This window comes from Choloepus didactylus, chromosome 3, assembly GCF_015220235.1.
Source record: "Choloepus didactylus isolate mChoDid1 chromosome 3, mChoDid1.pri, whole genome shotgun sequence".
NCBI classification, from domain to species: domain Eukaryota; kingdom Metazoa; phylum Chordata; class Mammalia; order Pilosa; family Megalonychidae; genus Choloepus; species Choloepus didactylus.
Window position 1 is genome coordinate 206,202,301 of NC_051309.1, and position 20,546 is coordinate 206,222,846.

General features: G+C 38.2%; 1 protein-coding gene across 1 annotated transcript in view; it reads left to right on the top strand.

Moving 5' to 3' along the window:
* The window catches only part of MTUS1 (microtubule associated scaffold protein 1), a 187,236-nt gene that overhangs the window by 142,653 nt on the left and 24,037 nt on the right, over positions 1-20,546 (top strand). The window contains 2 exon segments of the mRNA XM_037831225.1: positions 6,745-6,959; positions 15,212-15,278. Coding sequence (XP_037687153.1) covers positions 6,745-6,959; positions 15,212-15,278 — 282 coding nt within the window.

Consider the following 20,546-nt stretch of genomic DNA (forward strand, 5'->3'; position numbering starts at 1 on the left):
AACAGGAGGCCCCCTATCCTGCCTCATGAACACATTCACCTTTTCCTTTCTGTTCTCACTGCCACTGACTCATGGATTTCTCTTCTTGGACAACTGCAGTGGCTCCCCTCTGGTCCCCCTGCTTCTGGTCTTCCTGTCAAGCTTCTTTTAAGCCTCTGGTCACCTGCTCAGCATCACTGTCTGCTCCTACAACTTCAAACCTTGCAGGGCATGCTTCCTCTGGCCTTGCTTATACTTCCAGCCACTCCATTTTACTTCATCTAAATTTTGTTGTGATGCAGGGGCCTTGAGAGGCTCTTGTACCTTGTTGCCTTTTCTAGTCTTTCCTTCCTGGAGTGTCCTTACTCTGCTCATCCAGCTGCCAAATGTGCAAATGTCAATTCAAACTCCGTCTCTTGGAGACCTTTCTTGATTGCCGCAGTTCTAGGTGCTTTTCTGCCCCTGCTCCCGCTGTGCAGTATACATAATTCCGTTCTCAATTAGGAAATCATTTTGTCATTGTCGATGGTGTATTTCCCATTGTGTCTTGAGAGCAAGGGCTAATTTCCCAGGGACGTATCCAATAGACATGTAGTGAATGAACACTAGTGCTTTGAATGATCATTTAATACCTGGAGACTCCCTCTTATTAGAAAATGTATTTTCCAATAATTTGCACTTTAATGCTTTATTTTTGTGGAATATCCCAGGATAAGACCCATCATCAAATGCTGAGGAAACACTGAAAGAACTTGTGTAGCAATAGGCATCCCTGTTACTGCTTTTAGATGTGTAGGACCAGCTTACGGCAGAAAGAGAAGGGAATCAGCTGCCTGGCCAATGGTGGAGATTCAGGGACCCCTCCCTAGCCCCCTGGTTCATCCTCTCGGCTGCATTTACTCACAAATATTAGTTTTCAATGCAGTATCTGCTGGAAAGCACATACCACCCGATGATTGTCACCTTTACACAGTGAACTTGATATTTGAGAGTTGGCCAGGAGAGATGAACGTTAAGGACAAGTGTTCCAGCAGAGACACTTGGTATCTTCTTCCATGTATAGCACCACCCTCCTGTAGACGGCCTCCCCCTGCCCTCAGGCACCAGGGCAGGGACACCTGAATCACAGCAAAAGCCACCACGAGCTCTGCTGGGGAGAATTGTCTACACAGGTTCTCCTTCCTTTCCCTATGCCAGTGTTTCGTTCAGCAAGATAGAAAAATGCTTCTTCCCACAGTCTGTGCCTGTTGACAGACGATAAATAATGGTGAGATTTTGTTTGTTTTGACTTCATTTTCCCTATATTTTCTTAAAATTTTTTATTCTTGAGCTGGTTGTAATTATATAACTCACAGTCTGCCAACATTGTGTGAGAGTCTAGTAACCCAAACCACAAAAAAAAATCTGCTTTTATAATCTACAGTGCTGATACAGTCCTTGGCTGCATCTGCCTGACTGTGGATTCCTGCAGCATTCTGATGCCCTAACGAGCTGCGATGCAGTGGGGCTGAGGAAGACTATGGGGCCACCTGTAGGGAGACCACCGAGTCCTCTTGAAATGACAGAGGGTCCAGACCTGCCTTTGTTCAAAGTCTGGATTCCCAGACTTGTGCTACTCTGAAAATCTCTGGGAATATCATCATCCACTGTTTGGAAACAAAGTTCTGAACTGATATGGCAGAAGATTTCCCAAAGACCGAGAAATCAGATTCTGACCAACAATTCAGCTGACTTATTTTTTCTATTTCTTCAAGTCCTTCTTCCAAAAGGAATTTAAGGCATCATGTAGCATGCCTGGGATAATTGAGATTAGTAAAATAGAAAACTCAACTGATAAAAGGGAGTGAGGGATCATCTCCACTGCTGCTACCACTGCCCTAGTCCAAGCTTCTGCCTTCTCTTACCTGAACTTCTGCAGTCGCCTCCAAACTACTCATCTATGTAGGTTTTTGTGAACACCTTCCTTTTCTCCGTAAGGCACACGTGATCCCTGATTTAAACCCTCTCTGGCTCCCATTTGCTCATAGGATCAAGATGCAAGCCCTTTACACAGCCCATGAGGTCCTACAGGTCCAGCCGCTACTGGTCTCTTAAGACATTGTCCTCTTCATCCCCAGGGTCCATCTACAAATGGCCTTCCATTTTCTAAATAGTCCATGCTGCTGCCTGATTTGGAGGTTTTGCATGTGCTGTTTCCTTTGCCCTGAATGCTTATTTGCCCTCGTCCCTCATTCCCTTTTTCCATGGTTTTCATCTCAACCCCTTGTTCATTCTTTAGAGCTCAGCTCAGACTTCACTTCTCCAGGGAAGCTTTCCCAGACTCCCAGATTAGTCATCCTATATTTTTTGGTTTCTCTTCTCAGTTTATAATTACATACTTAATTAAAAAAAAAAAAAAGAAAAACTATTTGCCCCACCACCCCCATTATACTGTAAATTCCATTATAATAGAGATGTCTGTTTTGCTCACTATTGCATTCCAAGCCCCTGCAGCAGTGCCCAGACCATCGTTGATTTTGATAAATATTTGATGAGTGAGTGAAAAGGTCATTGAGTATGAAAAAACTAGCAAAATTATTTACTACAAAATTTATTTACTACGAAACATTACTGTTTTGTTCTGTATTTCATGGAAGCCAAGGCAAACTCCCAAGTTCTTAATAATTTGGAAGGCCAACACTCAGTAAACATGGCTTACCTTGCCTTAGGATAGATGTGTCCTCAGCAGCTAGTGTGTGGTGGTGATCCTTATGTAACTGGTTAAGTCTTTCTCTCAAAAATTATTTTAGTTCTGAGATGAGGCTCTGATTGACTTGAGCCTGAAAAATGGGCCTTTTCCTTTTTATCCAGGTAATTTCTTTAGGAGGATGGTGAATAAGTTCTTTAGTTTCAAATTTTATTAAACTGAAGTTTCTGAGTAGAAAAAAACAAGATAGCAAAGTGTTAACCACAGTTTTTTAATGAGCAAGTGTCTTTTATGCAGGACTTTTGTTTTCCTAACGGAGGTTTCATTAGAATGGATCAGAGGTTGTAGTGGTAATTATCTTGTTGAGAAACATCTGAATCCATGGAGAAGTTAACATTTCATTTTAAGGTTTCAGATTAGATTCTTTCTTTGAAATCAGGACATGTCCTGCTAATAGGTATAATAAAATATTTTATACTTTTAAATATAACTGCATTATCAAAATTGTAACAAACTGATAAACAAAGCGAAAGTACAAACTTTGGTTCATATTATGCTAATTTCAGGTTGGAATCCTGTGGGACTGAGTCATCAGCCATCATGTAGTATGGTTTTGTCCTTAGGGAGCACAGTATATGGAACAGAAGAGTGAGGTATTAACATGTGTTTCTAGCTCTAAGTAGAGGGCAGTCTGTTTGCTAATTTGCTTTTATATTAAAATTTGAAGATGTAATCTTAGAATAATAATATCCTCAGTTTTTTACTTTTCTCCTTAATTTTAAATCTATTGAGTATTCACATATAACAAAACTTGTTTTATCTGAATTCCTGTCTAGATTCCCTATAGAAGAAACAATTAACTGTCTTCTTGATGGCCAAGTAATAATAGAGATTTAAGTGCTCAGGATTTATTTCAGCCCTTAAAAAATAAATTTGCTTACTTTTAATTTTTATTTAATTTTTGAATAGGTGATACATTTACCCCATAGTTAAATGGTATAAAAAAATACTTTAGAATACCTTTTATCTGTCTAGTTTCTATTCCTATGGCATTGATATATCTGAAAAAGTTAAGACACTTTTATACCAGAAATCTGAAGCTGTTATGGCATAAGAAAAGCCATTTAAAAAAAAAAAAAATTTAAAAATCATGATGGTTTCAAAGGCCTGATAAGGAAGTCGGCAAAATTCAACTCTTTTAAACACATTAAAAACAAGTATTGATAGATATGTAGTGTAACATAAATATGTTATTTTAAAATCTACTTTATGGCTATTGAGAAACACTAGAGTTAATCTCTTTAAACAGGAAAAAAATAAGACTAGGGATCTTTAAAATAATATTAGAAATGAACTTGTTCAATGAAGAAAAGAGATAAATATAAAGGAAAGTATAATTTATACCTTAAATTGAGGAATTTAGCTAAACAATATCAATAGTAAATGCATTCTTAGAGTTGCAACATTTAAGATATTTTGTAAATCAGTTGCTTTTATATCTGACTTGAATACAGGAAAAAAGGTTGTGTTCACAATGAAGCTAAACAAATACTTGGCTATTGCACGACTTTGGTATAAAAGATAATTTGAAGAAAAATGTAAATTTGTTGCTGTAATGAGAGCACCTGTATTCTGAATTTGAGTGTGAAAAACAAAATTGAATAAGTTAATTTGCCTTTAATTTAACATACATTTCCTTGTGAAATAACTTATTAGAAGCTGACCAGTTGATAAATGCATCTGGAATGCTTAGTAGACAAGAATCTTAAAGAATATGTTCCCCAAAAATGTCAATATACAGGATTCACCTCTCAGATTTTGGAAATAATTACAACCTGCCAGTTCTAAGACTCTGTTAGCATTGTGTTAAATAATAAAATTGACTAGCATAGACCCTCTAGAAAGAGAATCAAACATTAACGATACAAGAAATGATAAAGCAGTGTATCAGGAAGGAAATTAATATTTTAAGTTATCTATTGGTAGGACATATACCAAGGTTATCAATCAGGAGAATGAACTTAAAGTTACATATGTTGCCCTAAATTCCGGATGGTTAAAAGATTAAAGGACTTTTTTTTTTCGTTGATTGTTGAAAATTATAAAGTGTGTATAGAAATGCGGATGTTTACATATAGGTTTATTGAAATAGAGTTATCATCAAATAATGCAATGGGCTTAAATTTATTAATGTAACATTTCACTAAGTTTATTGTGTAAGTATATTTAGGTATGCAATATATTACCTCGTCACCCCATTTCTACTTGCCAAAATCTGTGGGAATGTATGTGTGTCCATGCACACTCCATGGTGAACAGTGGTGTGTTGGCAGCAGAAGCTTGAGCTCTGGCTTTGAATCTGTCCCTTAGACGTTGGCCACAACTGGGCAAAGTCCTTCACCTCCTCGAGCCTCACTTTACCTATTGAGGGTGATTGCTAGAACCAAAAGAAAGTGAAACTGAGGACACTGAAAAGTAAAGCATTGCATTATTGTTATTATTATTATTATTATTATTATTATTATTATTATTATGTGCTATATGACAAATATAATTTCCAAGAACATTTTAGGAAATGACATAAAATAAAGGACTACTAATCTCAGGTATTTTGACAAGTTGTCAAATATTTAGATAGTTTTTTCATTTATTTTCTAAGTGACTATGAAATTATTCTTCCTTCAGGACTTTAATATTGTAACAATATTTACTTGGTTACTTTCTCCATCTGTGGATGTGGCATTTATTGAAGAACAACTGTTAATAATTACTAATAAAGAACAATGTGTAAACACTTTCCCTCTCCAAGTATTTTTACAACACAGTGACTATTTTGGTCTTTCCAAAGCTGAGAATTTTCAAGTATTAATACAAACATGGGCTGTTTAACCATGTGAAGCAACAATAGAAAATGAGAGCCTTTTTTTTTTCTTTTTTAACTTAAAGCATACCTTGAGTATATTTTGCTGTTGTTTCTTGGAACATGAACACTGAGGTTTCTCTGTTTATTTTCCTTCAATCAACTATGGCAGTCATTTTCCTCTCCCCCCAAAATTAGAGAAAATAATTACTAACAGCTTGTAAAGTTATCTTAGGTTTATGCCAGAATGTGGATGCCGTAGAGAATGCCTATGAAAATAATTGTTTATTTTTATAGTTTCTTGTGTCTTTTGTCAGACTTAGTTTTGTTTTGATTCTTTCTTGTACTTGTTTCAAGAAGCCACGCAGTTTGTTTCCTGTTTTTCCAGTTCTGTTTGATGTTTAAAGTGACTGAGACATTTGGAATGGTTTCAAAACTAAATGGTTTTTTATTTAAAATGAGTAATTCCCAGGGCACCATGGCATAGAAAGTGAATAATCACTTGATATGGCATCTTAGGTGGATTTGGAGTCTTAGCATGTGCTTTTAAGAAACAACTTAAGCTATTATTACTACTTGGAGAAAAATCATCAAAACTTATGTTCAGCAGAAAACAGAACAGTGTGGTCAAGAATGTAGAGCTCTTACACTGAACTTAAATATAAGGGGCAATGCAGATAGATTTTCAACATGTGACAATTTATTAGATATTGGGAAATGACTCATCTGCGATATAAATCTTTTTAATGACCAGGCCGTCAGCAGGGAAAGGATGATAAATTTGTAGAAAACAAACGGGGTGAGGAAGGCATTGAAAGTTCAGTCATTTGTTTTTCTTCCAGCATATGTGGTCAAAATATAAAGTTAGGGTACTAGTTGCTTTCAGGTTTTTGTACCAGCTTAACCAGAAATTAGAAACTATGAAATCAACATCATTTTGCACTTAATTTTCATGTTTCTCAGTTGTTGTATCTGTTTTGTGTACGTAATTCACTGTCCCACATAAATCTTTTCAAGTCAGATCCAAAGCCACTGCCGTATTTATGAATTCCAAACGTCTAAATATTTGATTTTTCCAGTTCTCATCTGTATACTTTCCTTACATACATGTAACTTAAATGCTTTTTTCTGGTTTATCTAGTTGTTTTCAAACTCATAGGGTGGTGATTATAAAGATTAACATCACACATTTTAGCATCTGTGTTAATTCCTTTTGCAGTTGAAAAGGGCAGGCAGAAGAATCCCAGAAGCTCATGCATTCAAACCCAGACATCTCCAGATGTGCTGTCCCCTGAAAAAACACTCGAATTGGCTCAGTATAAAACGAAATGTGAAAACCAAAGTGGATTTATCCTGCAGCTCAAGCAGCTTCTCTCCTGTGGTAATACCAAGTTGGAAGCATTAACAGTTGTGATTCAGCATCTGCTGTCTGAGGTAAGGATGTGTGTGCTGTAAATAGTCCTTCTCATAGAGGTTGGAAGTAGGTGGGAAAAACAGAGTGCATGCTCATCTTCTGAATGCATTTGTTAAAGATTTAGAAAGCTCAGATATACTTCGTCCAGTTAGGCTTTTGACAACTGAATCAGTCGCTGGAAATTTGGGGTGAAAGCATTCTCTCAGTACTTCCTTTTCCCCTCCTAGAGCCTCTTGGTGAGATTGGCAGCCTATTATATGTCCATATGCCTCCAGATTTACATTAGCATCAACATTTTTTCACTTAACTTTTTTGGCCTCTGTGTGGTAGCTGTCAGTATCACACTTAGCCTAATGCTTTGAAAAAAATGATGTCGATTATATTTATGGGTCAAAGAACACTTTTTAAAAAAATAAATTCAGTTTTGTTGAGATATATTCACATACCATACAGTCATACATGATGTACAATCAGCTGTTCACAGTACCATCATATAGTTGTGCATTCATCACCCCAGTCTATTTTTGATCATTTTCCTTACACCAGAAAGAATCAGAATAAAAATGAAAAATAAAAGTAAAAAAAAAAAACAAAAAACACCCAAATCACCACCCCTCCCAATCCCACCCTATTTTTCATTTAGTTTCTTGTCCCCATGTTTCTATTCATCCATCCATACACTGGATAAAGGAGTGTGAGCCACAAGGCTTTCACAATCACACTGTCACCCCTTGTAAGCTACATAGTTATACAATTGGCTTCAAGAATCATGGCTACTGGGTTGCAGTTTGATAGTTTCAGGTATTTCTTCTAGCTGTTCCAATACCCTAAAACCTAAAAAGGGATATCTATGTAGTACATAAGAATGCCTTCCAGAGTGACCTCTTGACTCCATTTGAAATCTCTCAGCCACTGCAACTTTATTTCGCTTCCCCCTTTTGGTCAAGAAGATTTTTTTTAATCCCACGATGCTGGGTCCAGGCTCATCCCTGGGAGTCATATCCTGCATTGCCAGGGAGATTTACACCCCTGGGAGTTAGGTCCCACATGGGGGGAAGTCAGTGAATTCACCTGCCGCGTTGGCTTAGTTAGAGAGAGAAGGTCACATCTGAGCAACAAAGAGGCACTCAGGGGGAGACTCTTAAGCACAATTATAAGCAGGTTTAGCCTCTCCTTGAAGCAACAAGCTTCATAAGGGCAAAGAACACTTTTGATATAACTCCTGTTATTATGTCTGGGGACTCCAGAATTTCCATCCATTCACAAAATAATTTGTACCACAACAAAAGCAAAGCAGATTTTCTTTGTTTAATTACTCTTCTCTAATGTTCCTTGGAGATGTTAATGTGGGAACTGGTTAAAATTCATAGAGAAAACCAAGTTTATATGAACATATGTTACTGACATAGCAACAGAAACTACAGTTTTCTAAGGGGAAAGCTGGAGTGAGAGTATAACTTGAGCTCTTCAGAGATTTTCCACCACAGTTTTAAAGACTGAAATGCATAACATCTCAAAAGAAGACAACTTCGATTTGATTGTTCTGTACTTCTGTTCAGTCCAACAAGCCTGTGTTCGTTTCGTAGATTGCCTGCCTGGGGAGGAAACAAAGGTGAATGAGCCTTGGTCTGGGCTTTTGAGTTGCTACCAGACTAGTAGAAAGTTTAGGTCAATATTTGATGATTATTTTACAGCTTGATCCATATATTTTTGAGGTGGAGGTAGAGACACATCATTCTTCAGTTGCAGTGGTATGCATTATTTTTGTTTTTCTTTACTATGTCAAGGAAGAAACTAGAGTTGGTTTATATAACTAAGTGAGCTAAATTGGAAACCACATAATATCAGAGATAGAGAATAATTAGTTTTTCTCTTTAGAGAGAAACCAGTTATTTTGTTTTACTATATCCAGCCCAACACCCCATCTCTGGTACTTTACTTTATCCCCCATGTGAAATCATTCACCAAGTCCTATCAGCTGTCATCCCTCAGTGTTTCCTCCCATTCCTTCCTTCTGCCATTCCTACTGAGGCCATCCTTATTCAGGCCCCGGATAACTGTCCAGTAGATTGAGATAATCACTTCTTAACCATTCTTCAGGCTTGCACTCTTTCTGCCCTATAGTCCATCCCAAGCACTGCTGACAGTTACTCTTTCCAAAGCATCCCACACTGCTGATGAAAGCCTTCAGTGGTTCTCCACTGTCTGCAGCCATGCTGTCCAGGAGGTAGCACAAGCTATAGGAAGCTGTTGAGCCCTCGGAATGTGGCTAGTCTGAATGGAGACATGCTATGTAAGCATAAAATGCAATCTGGTTTTGTTTGTATGATGAAACAAACTTTTCAAGTTTTGAAAGACTTTCTATGAGAGACTTTCTATGAGACTTTCAAGTTTTGAAGACTGTCTATGAGAAAAAGGATTTAAAATATTTCATTAATAGTTTTTATATTGATTATATGTTGAAATAATTTTATTTTGGATATATTGGGTTAAATAAAATACATTATTAAAATTAATTTCTTTTACTTTTTTAATGCAGATACTAGGAAGTTTATCATCATACATGTGGGTCACATTTTATTTCTTCTGGATGGCTCTGGTTTGTAACTTGAAATAAAGGCTTTCTATAATTTGGCAGCCTGTTTCTAGCCTTACCCTTTCTGTGCATATGCTCCAGCTATATCTTAGGGAAGGAGGGGTAGAGGGAGGAGGGGATTAAAATTCATTGAATATTTACTAATTACCAGATATTCTTACTTACCTTATTAAATCTTCACCAAAAACATGAGTTGGAATTCACAGATTGGAACAATGAGGCATGGAGCTAAGTAACTTGCCTAGCATCAGTAGACAACTAGCAAGAGGAGGACCAGAATGTAAACTCAGTCCTGGGAGACACCAAAAACTCAAAATTCCCCGTAAACTTCCTGTATTTTTTCATCCTTTGTTTAAATGCTATTACCGGGCTACCAAATACCTACATGTCCAGATCTTTCTTATAGTAGCATCATATCATCGACTGCATTTAATTTGCATAGATTCATCATACAGACAACCAAAGTAATAATGCAAATTAAAAGACCAGCATTCCCACCTTCCACACCTCCACCCCTCTCGGTGAGAAAGGCCCAGGGGTGGATGTGAGATGGAATTCCTGAGTCTGCTGCCCCCTCAGGCATATTCTCAGTCCCTAAGAGCATTCCATAGTATATGTGATCTTAATGTTTAAAGATACTTTTCTCCCCATGTAATCTGGCCCCTAAACACAAGCCAAATACTTGATCCGGTGCTCAGTTTGTTAAAAAGTAGATCCAACACTAGAGGACAAACTCACTGTGTTGAAAATACTGAGATGCTTATCAGTCTACATCATGGCAACCTCTTAATGATTTTCAGAGATAATTTCACAGTATGTGAATTTTCACCTTCCATCTAAATTTAGGTGCTAGCACCCGTGTCATTGTGACTCCTCTGAATTTCTTAAAATACAGCTTAACCCCACCCACCCACCCCCACCCCAGCCCCCTTTTATGCAGACTTTCCTTGGCCTCCTAGCTCTATGTTCTATCCTCCTCCTGGACTCCAGGAGCACTTCCAGTTCTCTTTCACTCTCTACCTCATAGGATAGATACCTGTTAGCATTAGCACTTGTTTTTGCTTTTTAAGATAGGAAACTCATTGAAAGCAGGATCTGTGTCTTGTTCTCTTATGAGGCCACCTCAGCAGCCATGGCAGTGCCTTATACATAAAATACCGAGTGATACCTGAGCAAACAGGTGGATGGATAGAAAGGATGGAATCCCAGATGTCAGATGAACATGAAGTCATTATGTGAATGTTCTTTGTTCTTTTCTCTTTATTTTATAATCAATCAGCAAATGTTTACATATTGCTCAATGTGTAAAGGGTGCTGTTATAAAGCCTTTGGAAAGGAATAATAAAATCAGAAAAGTTAAGCAGTTGTTTTATTTTATTTTATTTTTATCTGTTGGTTCTTTCATACCCATTATAGAAGTATTATACATACTTACTTACATACATACATGTATGTATGTATGTATCCTTATTCCTAAACTTCTCTAAATAGTTCTGGAGCATTATATTATTGCTGAAATGATTGATTATAGGAAATCCTGGAACTATCACTTAATAACTACAGCATTCCCACTTTAGTGGAAGATCATTTGATTATACAGCAGAAGTTCTAGTAAATGTCTCATGTATCTGGAAACTAATGCCATACTTTCTGTTTCTCAAAGGACATACTAAGGTTAGTTTTAGTTTTTCCAATTCTTGGTTTATCCTTGCACAGACAGCCAAAGTGAATGTGACAGGTTGAGGGTAGTAATCGCAGTCTCTTCATAAAAGGGTCCATGGCTGGGTTGCAGGTTAAGCTTCAACAGGACCTTTGATTAATTCTTCAGAGTGCCTCCAAGTTTCTTTTTGCAAGTGGGATCTAACCTTCAGTAGCACCTAAACAAAGGTGAATTATGTCTCCAAAAGTAAAAATATCTCAGAACAAAAATGGAGGACATGCTGCAAAGCCACTGTGTTCCATTGGTAATGGGGAGGATGCCAGACGTCAGACCTGTCAGACATAATACCTGGGTGAGCCGTCTGACGTGGCTCTTTTCTGCAAAATCCTCAGTATATGTTGATGCTCTTCATTAGCTAGCAAAATTCAGGCACGCTGTTGGGACGACAGCCAGAGACTAAGTGCCTGTGTCCTAAGGACGCCTAATTAAATTACGGTGAATCTGGGTTTTTTTTTGTTGTATTTTTCTTTTCCCTTTGGTACACTTCATACATTTAATGCATGAGAATAAAAGCACTTTTCTATCCAGATTTCCACCTCTCTTTTTTTCATATTGTGTGGAATTCTGCATGTGGTAGTATGAAAAGAATTAAATGGCCATAAAGAATTTATCATCTAAGACAGAATCACTGCTCTAGAAGCAGCTGAATAAAAAGAAATAGTAAATAAGTATCCAACTGACAAAATTCATTTTGTCTTCTATAAGTAAAGGATAAGTGCATTTTGTCTTCTATAAGTAAAGGATAAGTGCATTTAAAGGGCAAGCTCCCAGGAAGAGCAGGGCAGGAACTAACACTTTCAGTGTAAGTCTGTTAAGGTATGGGCACCGTGGTCGGCATTTCACATACAGGGTCATAGCTAACACATACAAAGCTCCTTTTGGGTAGGCATTATTCCTGCTCTCTTGGTGAGAAACAGAAATTAAGAAGCTTGCCTGGGGTCACAAGGCTAGCGAGTGATAGGGCGGAATTCCTCTCCAGACTATCTGGCTCTGCAGCCCTCGGTTATTCCATTATCCTCTGCTGCTTCCCCTTAGATGAGATCATCTGCTTTGGGAAAATGACCAAGGGTCAGGTAAAGAAGACCAGGCCTTCCAGAAAAGATGAATGTGCATGCATGGCACTTGGGACTTTGGACATAAGGGGGTAGGGAGTCTAAACAGGAACCAGTTAAATGAGGTCCGTGGAACTAGGGTGATGTTTATTTTTTATGCACTCAATAGGAAGCTATTTTTGAGCAAAGGAGTTTATGTGTGCAAGAAATATGGAATGATCTAACAGCCCTCTGAAAGGTGGTGTGAAGGGATGCTTTCTGTGGTCCAGGTTGTTGGAGACCAGAGCTGGGGTAGACACTAATAGAAAAAATGCGGTGGATTCAGACACATTAGGAAAGGAGAACTGACTGACTTTCACACATCCTGTTCAGACAAAGAATTAAGAGTCAAAGATGGCCTCAAGGTTTTCCTGGTACTGCTATGGGTAGAGGTTGGAAGACGCTAAATGACTTCTAAGGCATTGAAGATAGAAAAGTTGAGTGTAGTGGAGTTGAGGAAAGTGTCCATTTGGGTATCTACATTGCTTGTCCCAAAATCCCTTTAGTAAGCAAGAAATATCACCTGGTATACATTTGTGATAGGCCATAACAGTTTTCACAAAATTACTTTTTGAAATTATACCCCTTAATTTTTTCATCTTCCTTTTAGTTTCCACAAATTTGGGAAGTGATTTAGTTATGTCTCCAGCTCTTGCTTATGTTTGCAATCTAGCTACTGTTGGAAAGACTGGATTTTAAGCAAGTTCACTGGATGTGTTACAGGATTGCTTGTGGGTATATCTAGTAAAGCTGTCTTCTGAAAGTCTCCTGAATGACAAATCTTGCTGATGACTTACCTGAACTAGATTACTAAACAAACAGAATTAAGGTTACATTTATGAGATTGAGGTAAATAAACACGTATTTTTATTTGATTTTCTTCCATTTTTATCTAGGTTGATTTTCCTCAAACTTTAATCTCTATATTAGAAAACCAATTACTTGTGAATTTTTAAAACTTGGACTCACTGATTTGTGATTTCAGAACAACTGACAGCTACTTTTTAAAAATCAAGCATTTAGATTATAATTAAGGTCCAAATGTACCCAATGCAAGTATTTCTTAAATTCCACTCACCATTAACTGTTCATATGACAATGCTGGTGTTCAAAGTTAACTTCCTTAGCTCTTTAATGAGAGGCTATTACAAATTAAAAAGTAAAATTTATAATATAGGTATATATGACTTGCAACTCTCAAATCAGCATTACTTATTTTTGAACACGAGTGGTCTGTGTGCTTAGCATTCAAATTAAATTCTGAGAGAAACACCACTCATTTTCTAATGCCATTTCAAATTCTAAGTCACAACACTTACATTTTCATTGTTCTACACCTAGTTCACAACCTCATTTCATATACAGGTTTTAAAGAACACGTTTCCCTTTTTTATTAGTAAATGTGATCATCTAATGACCTCAATTAGAGAGGGGAATAAGAAGGCCCACAAATCTAAAAATAACTCCATTATCCATGAAGGAGAAGGTCAGTTTTTCTTTCCACTGTACCAGCTGATATTTAACTAAGTGGCAATCGATCAGTCTAATGTCCGGCTCTCATTTTTCATAAATGAAGGGCTGTGGCTTTAAGTAATCGCAGGCTGCTCTTGCCAAAGGCAGAAGCTGCAGTATCAGCTTCTGCGGGGAGAGAGGAGTCTGAGGCATACGGTAACCTGCAGGACATGAAGTAAGGCTAACCGACGGCCAATGGCGCTCCTCCTGGTAGATCTTTGAATGTAGACAGACCTGGTTGGTGGGTGGCGTGGCCACCTGTGCACTTCTTGGACAGTGCAGGGGGCGGGGGAGTTGGAGACAGAAGCTGGAAAATGGGCTGCTCCAGCAGCAAAATGTGCCTCCATTCTCCATGTGCGGCAACAAGGGTAATCAGTATTTGTTTATAGTGCTTTTCTGGAAGAATGTCTGGAATTAGGGGGCAATGCTTTGAATGACAAGCAGCTCTTGCCTGCAAAGGCTGAGTCTCATGTTCTCTGCAATACCGTGCTCAAGATGCAGCAAGAGCTACTTCTTGGGTGAGCCTAGTGAGGGCATTGTCAGAGAGCTTTGAAATTCTGTGTTCTCCTCAGTTATGCCCTGGTGCCAGGGAATCTACCTCTTTAGAAACTAATCTAATGACTGTATTTGTATAAGTATGCATGCATGAGTGATTTCTGAGAGTCACCGCTAACCTCAAAATTGTTCTTTATCGCAAGGTTGATAATGGCTTTTTTAATACTGAAGCAGCTGCCTGGTTTTCCTTGATTTGTTTTTCTAACATTTATTTAGGATTTGACTGATCCAAAATATATTAATCCTTAGAAAGTATGTCACTGATTAAAATTAAATTTGTCTTTAGAGGATTATTGTCTCACTGTAATTTTATTTAAAAAACTTTTTGTCTTTCTTTTAGAAGTAAAAGATTGCCTTGTTACAAAACTTTTTTATTTGTGAATATAGGACAAAGTACATGTAAGCCTATGTTTAGAACATTAAATATTTATCTTGAGCTGATTAGTCCTTCATTGAACTTGGAGGAGAGAGTGCATTATGTCTTAAGTACAGTATGCATTAGCTGGAAGGTTCTATGGATCAGCAATGAAGTGTTGTCTCAAAGTAAATATTTTTAAAGGCCATTCAGTGCCTCAAATGAAAGTGTCACTAGGACCTGAGAAAATACAGATTTTTGAAACACTAATTTCCTTAACAACTAAGGGACATCTGTGTTTTTTAACAACACAAACTGTTAGCCTAAATGATTCATATCTTGGCTTCTCAATTCTAGGTCTCGTTTTCCTAGTGATAACAAATGTGTGCCTTACTGAAAGGGACCCTCTTGAAAACATTAGTAACTTGATGTGTTTTCCACAGCGGGAGGAAGCAGTGAAACAACACAAAACCCTATCTCAAGAACTTGTTAACCTCCGGGGAGAGCTAGGTAAGAGCCTTTTTTTGTTGTTAAGTTTTACGGGAAGAGGGGCAAATTGGAAAATTTGGCTTTGCTCTCTCCATTGTGGCTGGAGTTGTGTGCTGGCAGTTGTTAGTTCTCCAGCTCTGGTATCTGTGCAAACACTTACTATCAACATTTCTTTTGAATCTTGGCAGCTTGAACACGAGTTCACAGAATTCCTGGCACTGATCTGACTAAGCCTAACAGAGCTGCTGCAGAAGCACAGCTCTGATGACCAAAACATTTTTCTGAATAGAGGGACAGGATGATTTTTGTAATAGTGTGGACTCCTGTTAAACAATTCTCTCATATATTTTTCTGAACCCCTTTTCCTATTAAAGTATGGTAGGAAAATTCCCTCGATGATAATGGTAATTACACTTTCTCAAGGTGGTTTGCAAGACACTAGTACAGAGTTTAATGGAAGCTGCATATCAGGGGCAACCTGTCTAAAGACGTGTTCTATGCCAGCCTTACAATTTGAATGGGGCTGATGGTGAATAGCTATTTACCACCCAACTCCTGGGGGTGGGGGGGGGTGGGCCCTCTGATTCTTCTAGCACTTGCTGTTCCAGAGCTGAACTCTAGTTTAGTTCTTATCTTTCCTGGAAAATCCTTGAGGGTAGCACAGAAATAGTAGTACCTTTTCTGTCCTCAGCTACCGTGTTAGAGTGAACCCCTACCTGCTGTGGGCACCCCACCCTTAGAGAGTCAACTTCCTGCTCTAGCTTCAGCCAGTTCTGGAGTTGTTTATTAACGAGGCTGAATTCCTTGGCCTTTGCTGTTTTCTTCGTATGCTGACAATCTCCATGTAAACCAATATACGTGTGTGTATAAAAAATGAAAAGTTTACAACCAGAGAAGTCAATTTATGTTTATCTAGTTGTAGGAGAAACTGTCCACTTTCCTTTTTACAAGACCAGCGCTTAAACATTGCCAATCGAGTTTGCTGGGCTTGAACGCCCTTAATTATTTTTCCCTAGGGCAAATTTCAAAGGGTAGTGAATGCTGGTCAGGACACCTTCTCTGCATGCCTCTTCTCTTTTCACCTCCCCATGGGAGGTCAAGCTTCTGGTTGACTCTGGATTCTTAATCGCAAGCCTAGCAATCGTCATTTTCCCTTGGCTTCATTTTAGGCTGTGGAAATGAAGGGCGCTTTATGGAAAAGTAATTTTAAAACAGATGAAACTTGAGGATCCCAAAGACTTGAGAGCTCTAGTGAAACAGTTCAAGTAAACTCTAGCTGAGAGAAGCCCAGCTCCCAAAGGCTTTATGCCGTGTTACTTGATTTTTCTGCCCTTTTGATTATCCAAATGACCAACTTAATTTGCTTTTGTATGTGCCTTAAATAATGTAATGGGTATAGTTAGGAGATCAGGAAAGAGGGCTTTTTGTGTCTCAGAGTTCATTATGAACCAAGTAGAGGTGGAGATGAGCCTACCTACTGGCTCATGTTTCAGCCTTCCTCCTCAAACAATGCAGAAACTTGAGGGAAACACTGTTCTCATTCACTCTGGTTGAATGGGGGATCCTCTTTTTAGCTTTCAGCTGGTAGCACAATTAAGCAATCTGCATTGGAGCCCAAGTACTGAGCACCTCCAGTTAGTCACATAGCCTGACGGGAAATAGCTGGAACAGTTTGTACCCACTCTCACCTTTCCATCTGTGATAAGGACAGTGTACGCTGGCCTGCGTTTTCTGCTGCTATCTCCGTGTCAGGATGCAATGCTGGCCTGCCCATTATCTTCAGTCACCCAAGGCAGGACTCAGGGATGTGTCACTATGGCATTGAATCAGGCAGAATTGCTCGAGTCACAGCGTAAAGCATTTTGGGAAGTTTAGTTCTGTAAGGGGGAGTGGGAGGGTGAGACGCCTTTGAACAGTTCTTCCAAAGAAATAGTCCAGGAAAAATGCTCTTAAAGCTGCCAGTTTGAGTGTTAGTTTTATCATGAGCACAGATGGAAAAATATAGGACAAAAGTTTAACAGTCTGTTTTAAAACTGAGGCACTAGAGCAAAGTAGTTAAATATGTGTCATCAAACTGTCCAGGTTCAAATCCTTGGTAGCTTGGTGACTAGGACAAGTTACTTTACGCCTCTTCTGTCCCAAGTTCATTCTTGGTAAAATGACCTTAGTAATTGTTTACCTCAAGGGTGGTTGTGAGGATTATGTGAGGTAATGCAGAAAGTCTCTAGCACAGGGCCTGGTGCATAGTAAGCACCAAGTGTTTGCTGCTATTAAATAACGTGTATTAAAATGTATGCAGTTTCAATGCTGTGTAGTGTTAACTGCATTTGCTGTTTTGTGAGGGCATGGATTATACTGCAGAAAGGAATAGTAATTAGACTAAATGTTATTAGGAATCCTGGAGAACAGGCCATTTTTTGTTTTCTTCAAACTCAGATGGGTGTAAGACATGATCAGCCCTCTCCTCACACAGTAGCAAGTATGGTGTGTGCTTAACAGTCTAGGGTTTTTGTCCATCCATTTCTAGTTTAGAAGATACCTAAATTTTTTAGTACAATTTCTTCATTGGTGATAGGAAGTTAATATATATATTGCTGAGTTGTTGTGGAGCTTGAATAAAATAATAATAATACATGTTAAGCAACTGGCATAGTGCCTGGCCCATCCCAGGCAACTCAAGAAGGAGCTGCCGCCATCACCTTTACTGAGGTATCCACCGTTTCCCTCTAAAGAGAGGGAGGTTCATTGATGTCAGTCTTCCATTGGGAAATTTTTCTTTCTCCATGAAAATTAGGAGAAGTTTCCCAGACTCCTTGAGAACCTCAAAGAATAAAGGACAACTCATAACTCAAGAGAATGGAAACCCAAGTGGAGTCTGTATGTTTAACCTTCAGCATCTAACTCAGCTCCAATATCCCCCATCACTGACTGACTGTCCCATTGCCTTCTTACTTGCACCCTGATAAGTGTCCTCTACTGCCATGTTAAACCAAGTTACCTTAAGTGTGTCTGCCTCTGAGCCACACCCCTTTCTGGAATGGCTTTCCATTTGTTCCTGCAAAAACTCTTTAGAAATCTCTTCTTTCAGACTCCACGGAACAAAATCACAAGGCTCCCCTCACTCCACTGGTCCCTTGATATTTTACATTAATATATTTAGTATTTTCTGTTGTCTTATTTATTATAAGACAATATTTATTATAAGTATTTTGTTATAATTTATTATTATTATATTATACTTGCAGAGATTCCTTCCTGCCTCCCAAGGGGAAAAAGATGCTGTAATATGTTTTGCATTTTCTTGAGTAATTGATAAATATTTATGGGTATTTAAGGCATTAAAATTCCTTTTTATTTAAGAACAACATATGAAAATTAAAGAAAACTCTGAAGTTAGAAGAAAACAGCCCATAGTTCCACTGCCCTAACATAACTTTTAGATTTGCATATTCTTTTGTCTTTGTTTATGTGAATATATACAACTTTATATTCTGATTTTTTTTATTAAGGTATAATTTACATATAATGGAATGCTTGCCATTCCATCACTTTTTTAATGCAATTTTATTGAAATATATTCACATGCCATACAGTCATCCAAAGCATACAATAACTGTTCACAGTACCATCATATAGTTGAGCATTCGTCACCACAATTTTTGCACATTTTCATTACTCCAAAAATAGAAGTAAAAATGAACACCCAAAACAACCCATCCCTCCCAACACCCCCTATTATTCATTTAATTTGTTTCCCCATTTTTCTACTCATCTGTCCATACACTGGATAAAGGGAGTGTGAGCCATAAAGTTTTCACAATCACACAGTCACACTGTATAAGCTATATAGTTATACAGTTGTCTTAAAAAATCAAGGCTACTGGATTGCAGATATTTCCTTCTAGCTATTCTAATAAACTAAAAACTGAAAAGGGATATCTGTATAACGCATAAGAGTAACCTCCAGAATGACCTCTCAACTCCATTTGAAGTATCTCAGCCACTGAAACTTTATTTTGTTTCATCTCTCTTCCTTCTTTTGGTCCATAGGCTTTCTCAATCCTATGATGCCAGGTCCAGGCTCATCCCTGGGAGTCATGTCCCATGTTGCCAGGGAGATTTACACCCCTGGGAGTCATGTCTCACTAAGGGGGAAGGCAGCAAGTCCATCTGCCGAGTTGGCTTAGGGAGAGAGGCCATATCTGAGCAACAAAATAAGTTCTCTGTGGATGAGTCTCAGGCACAATCATAAGGAGGCTTATCCTCTCCTTTGTAGTAACAAGCTTAATAAGGGCAAGCCCCAATATCGAGGGCTTGGCCTTCTAAACTGATAGTCCCCAGTGCTTGTGAGAATATCAGTAATTCCCCAGGTGGGGAAGTTTAATATTTCCACATTTTCTCCCAGTCCCTCAAGGGGGATTTGCAAATACTTTTTATTCTCTGCCCAAATTATTCTGAGGTGTTTTGGGACTTCAACCAACCAGTTCTCACTCCCTATTCAAGGTTCCATGTAATTATGGTATTTAAGTAAACTGACCATACAACTTAAATTATATAGTGTGCTACAGAAAATATAGATTTTGCACCAAATAAACATCTCTTCCTTTAGGCCCACACAGAAGCCAAAGTTTTAAAACACAGTTAATATCATCCTTTTACCTTTTAGTCTGATCTACCCCAGTCTCAACCAAGTCCATTTCATTCATATTCCCAATCAAAATCTGATCTCCTTTTCACTCTCATTAACAGTTGCTGTATGGGGCAGTGCTGACACTCACAGCTACTAAACTTTGGCTCCAAGCTCCAGGTGTCACACAGACACCCAAAGTTCCAGGCACTGACCAGGTCACACACAAACAGCTCATCATCTCAGAATTTAGAAATAACCATTACAACTCATGAATAGATGTGACTACTGCAAGAGCTTACAATCTAGGAACCTTTACCATAAGCCTTCCCCTGAATTCCATCACTTTTGAAAAATGCGTACACTCATTTCTATAACCTATACCTTTATTAAGACATAGATAATTTCTGTCTTCCCAGAAAATTCTTTCATGCCCCTTCCCAGTAGATTCACCACCGTCTACCCCGAAGCAAACACTGATGTGATTTTTATCACTATAGGTTTCTTTTGTCTGTTCTAGAATTTCATATACATGGATACATATAGTATGTTCTGTATGGGTCTGGCTTCTTTTGAACAGCATAATGTTTTTGAGATTCATCTGTGTTTTTGTATACATGCTCTGATCTTTACTTACATGTCAGACACTTTTCCATGATACT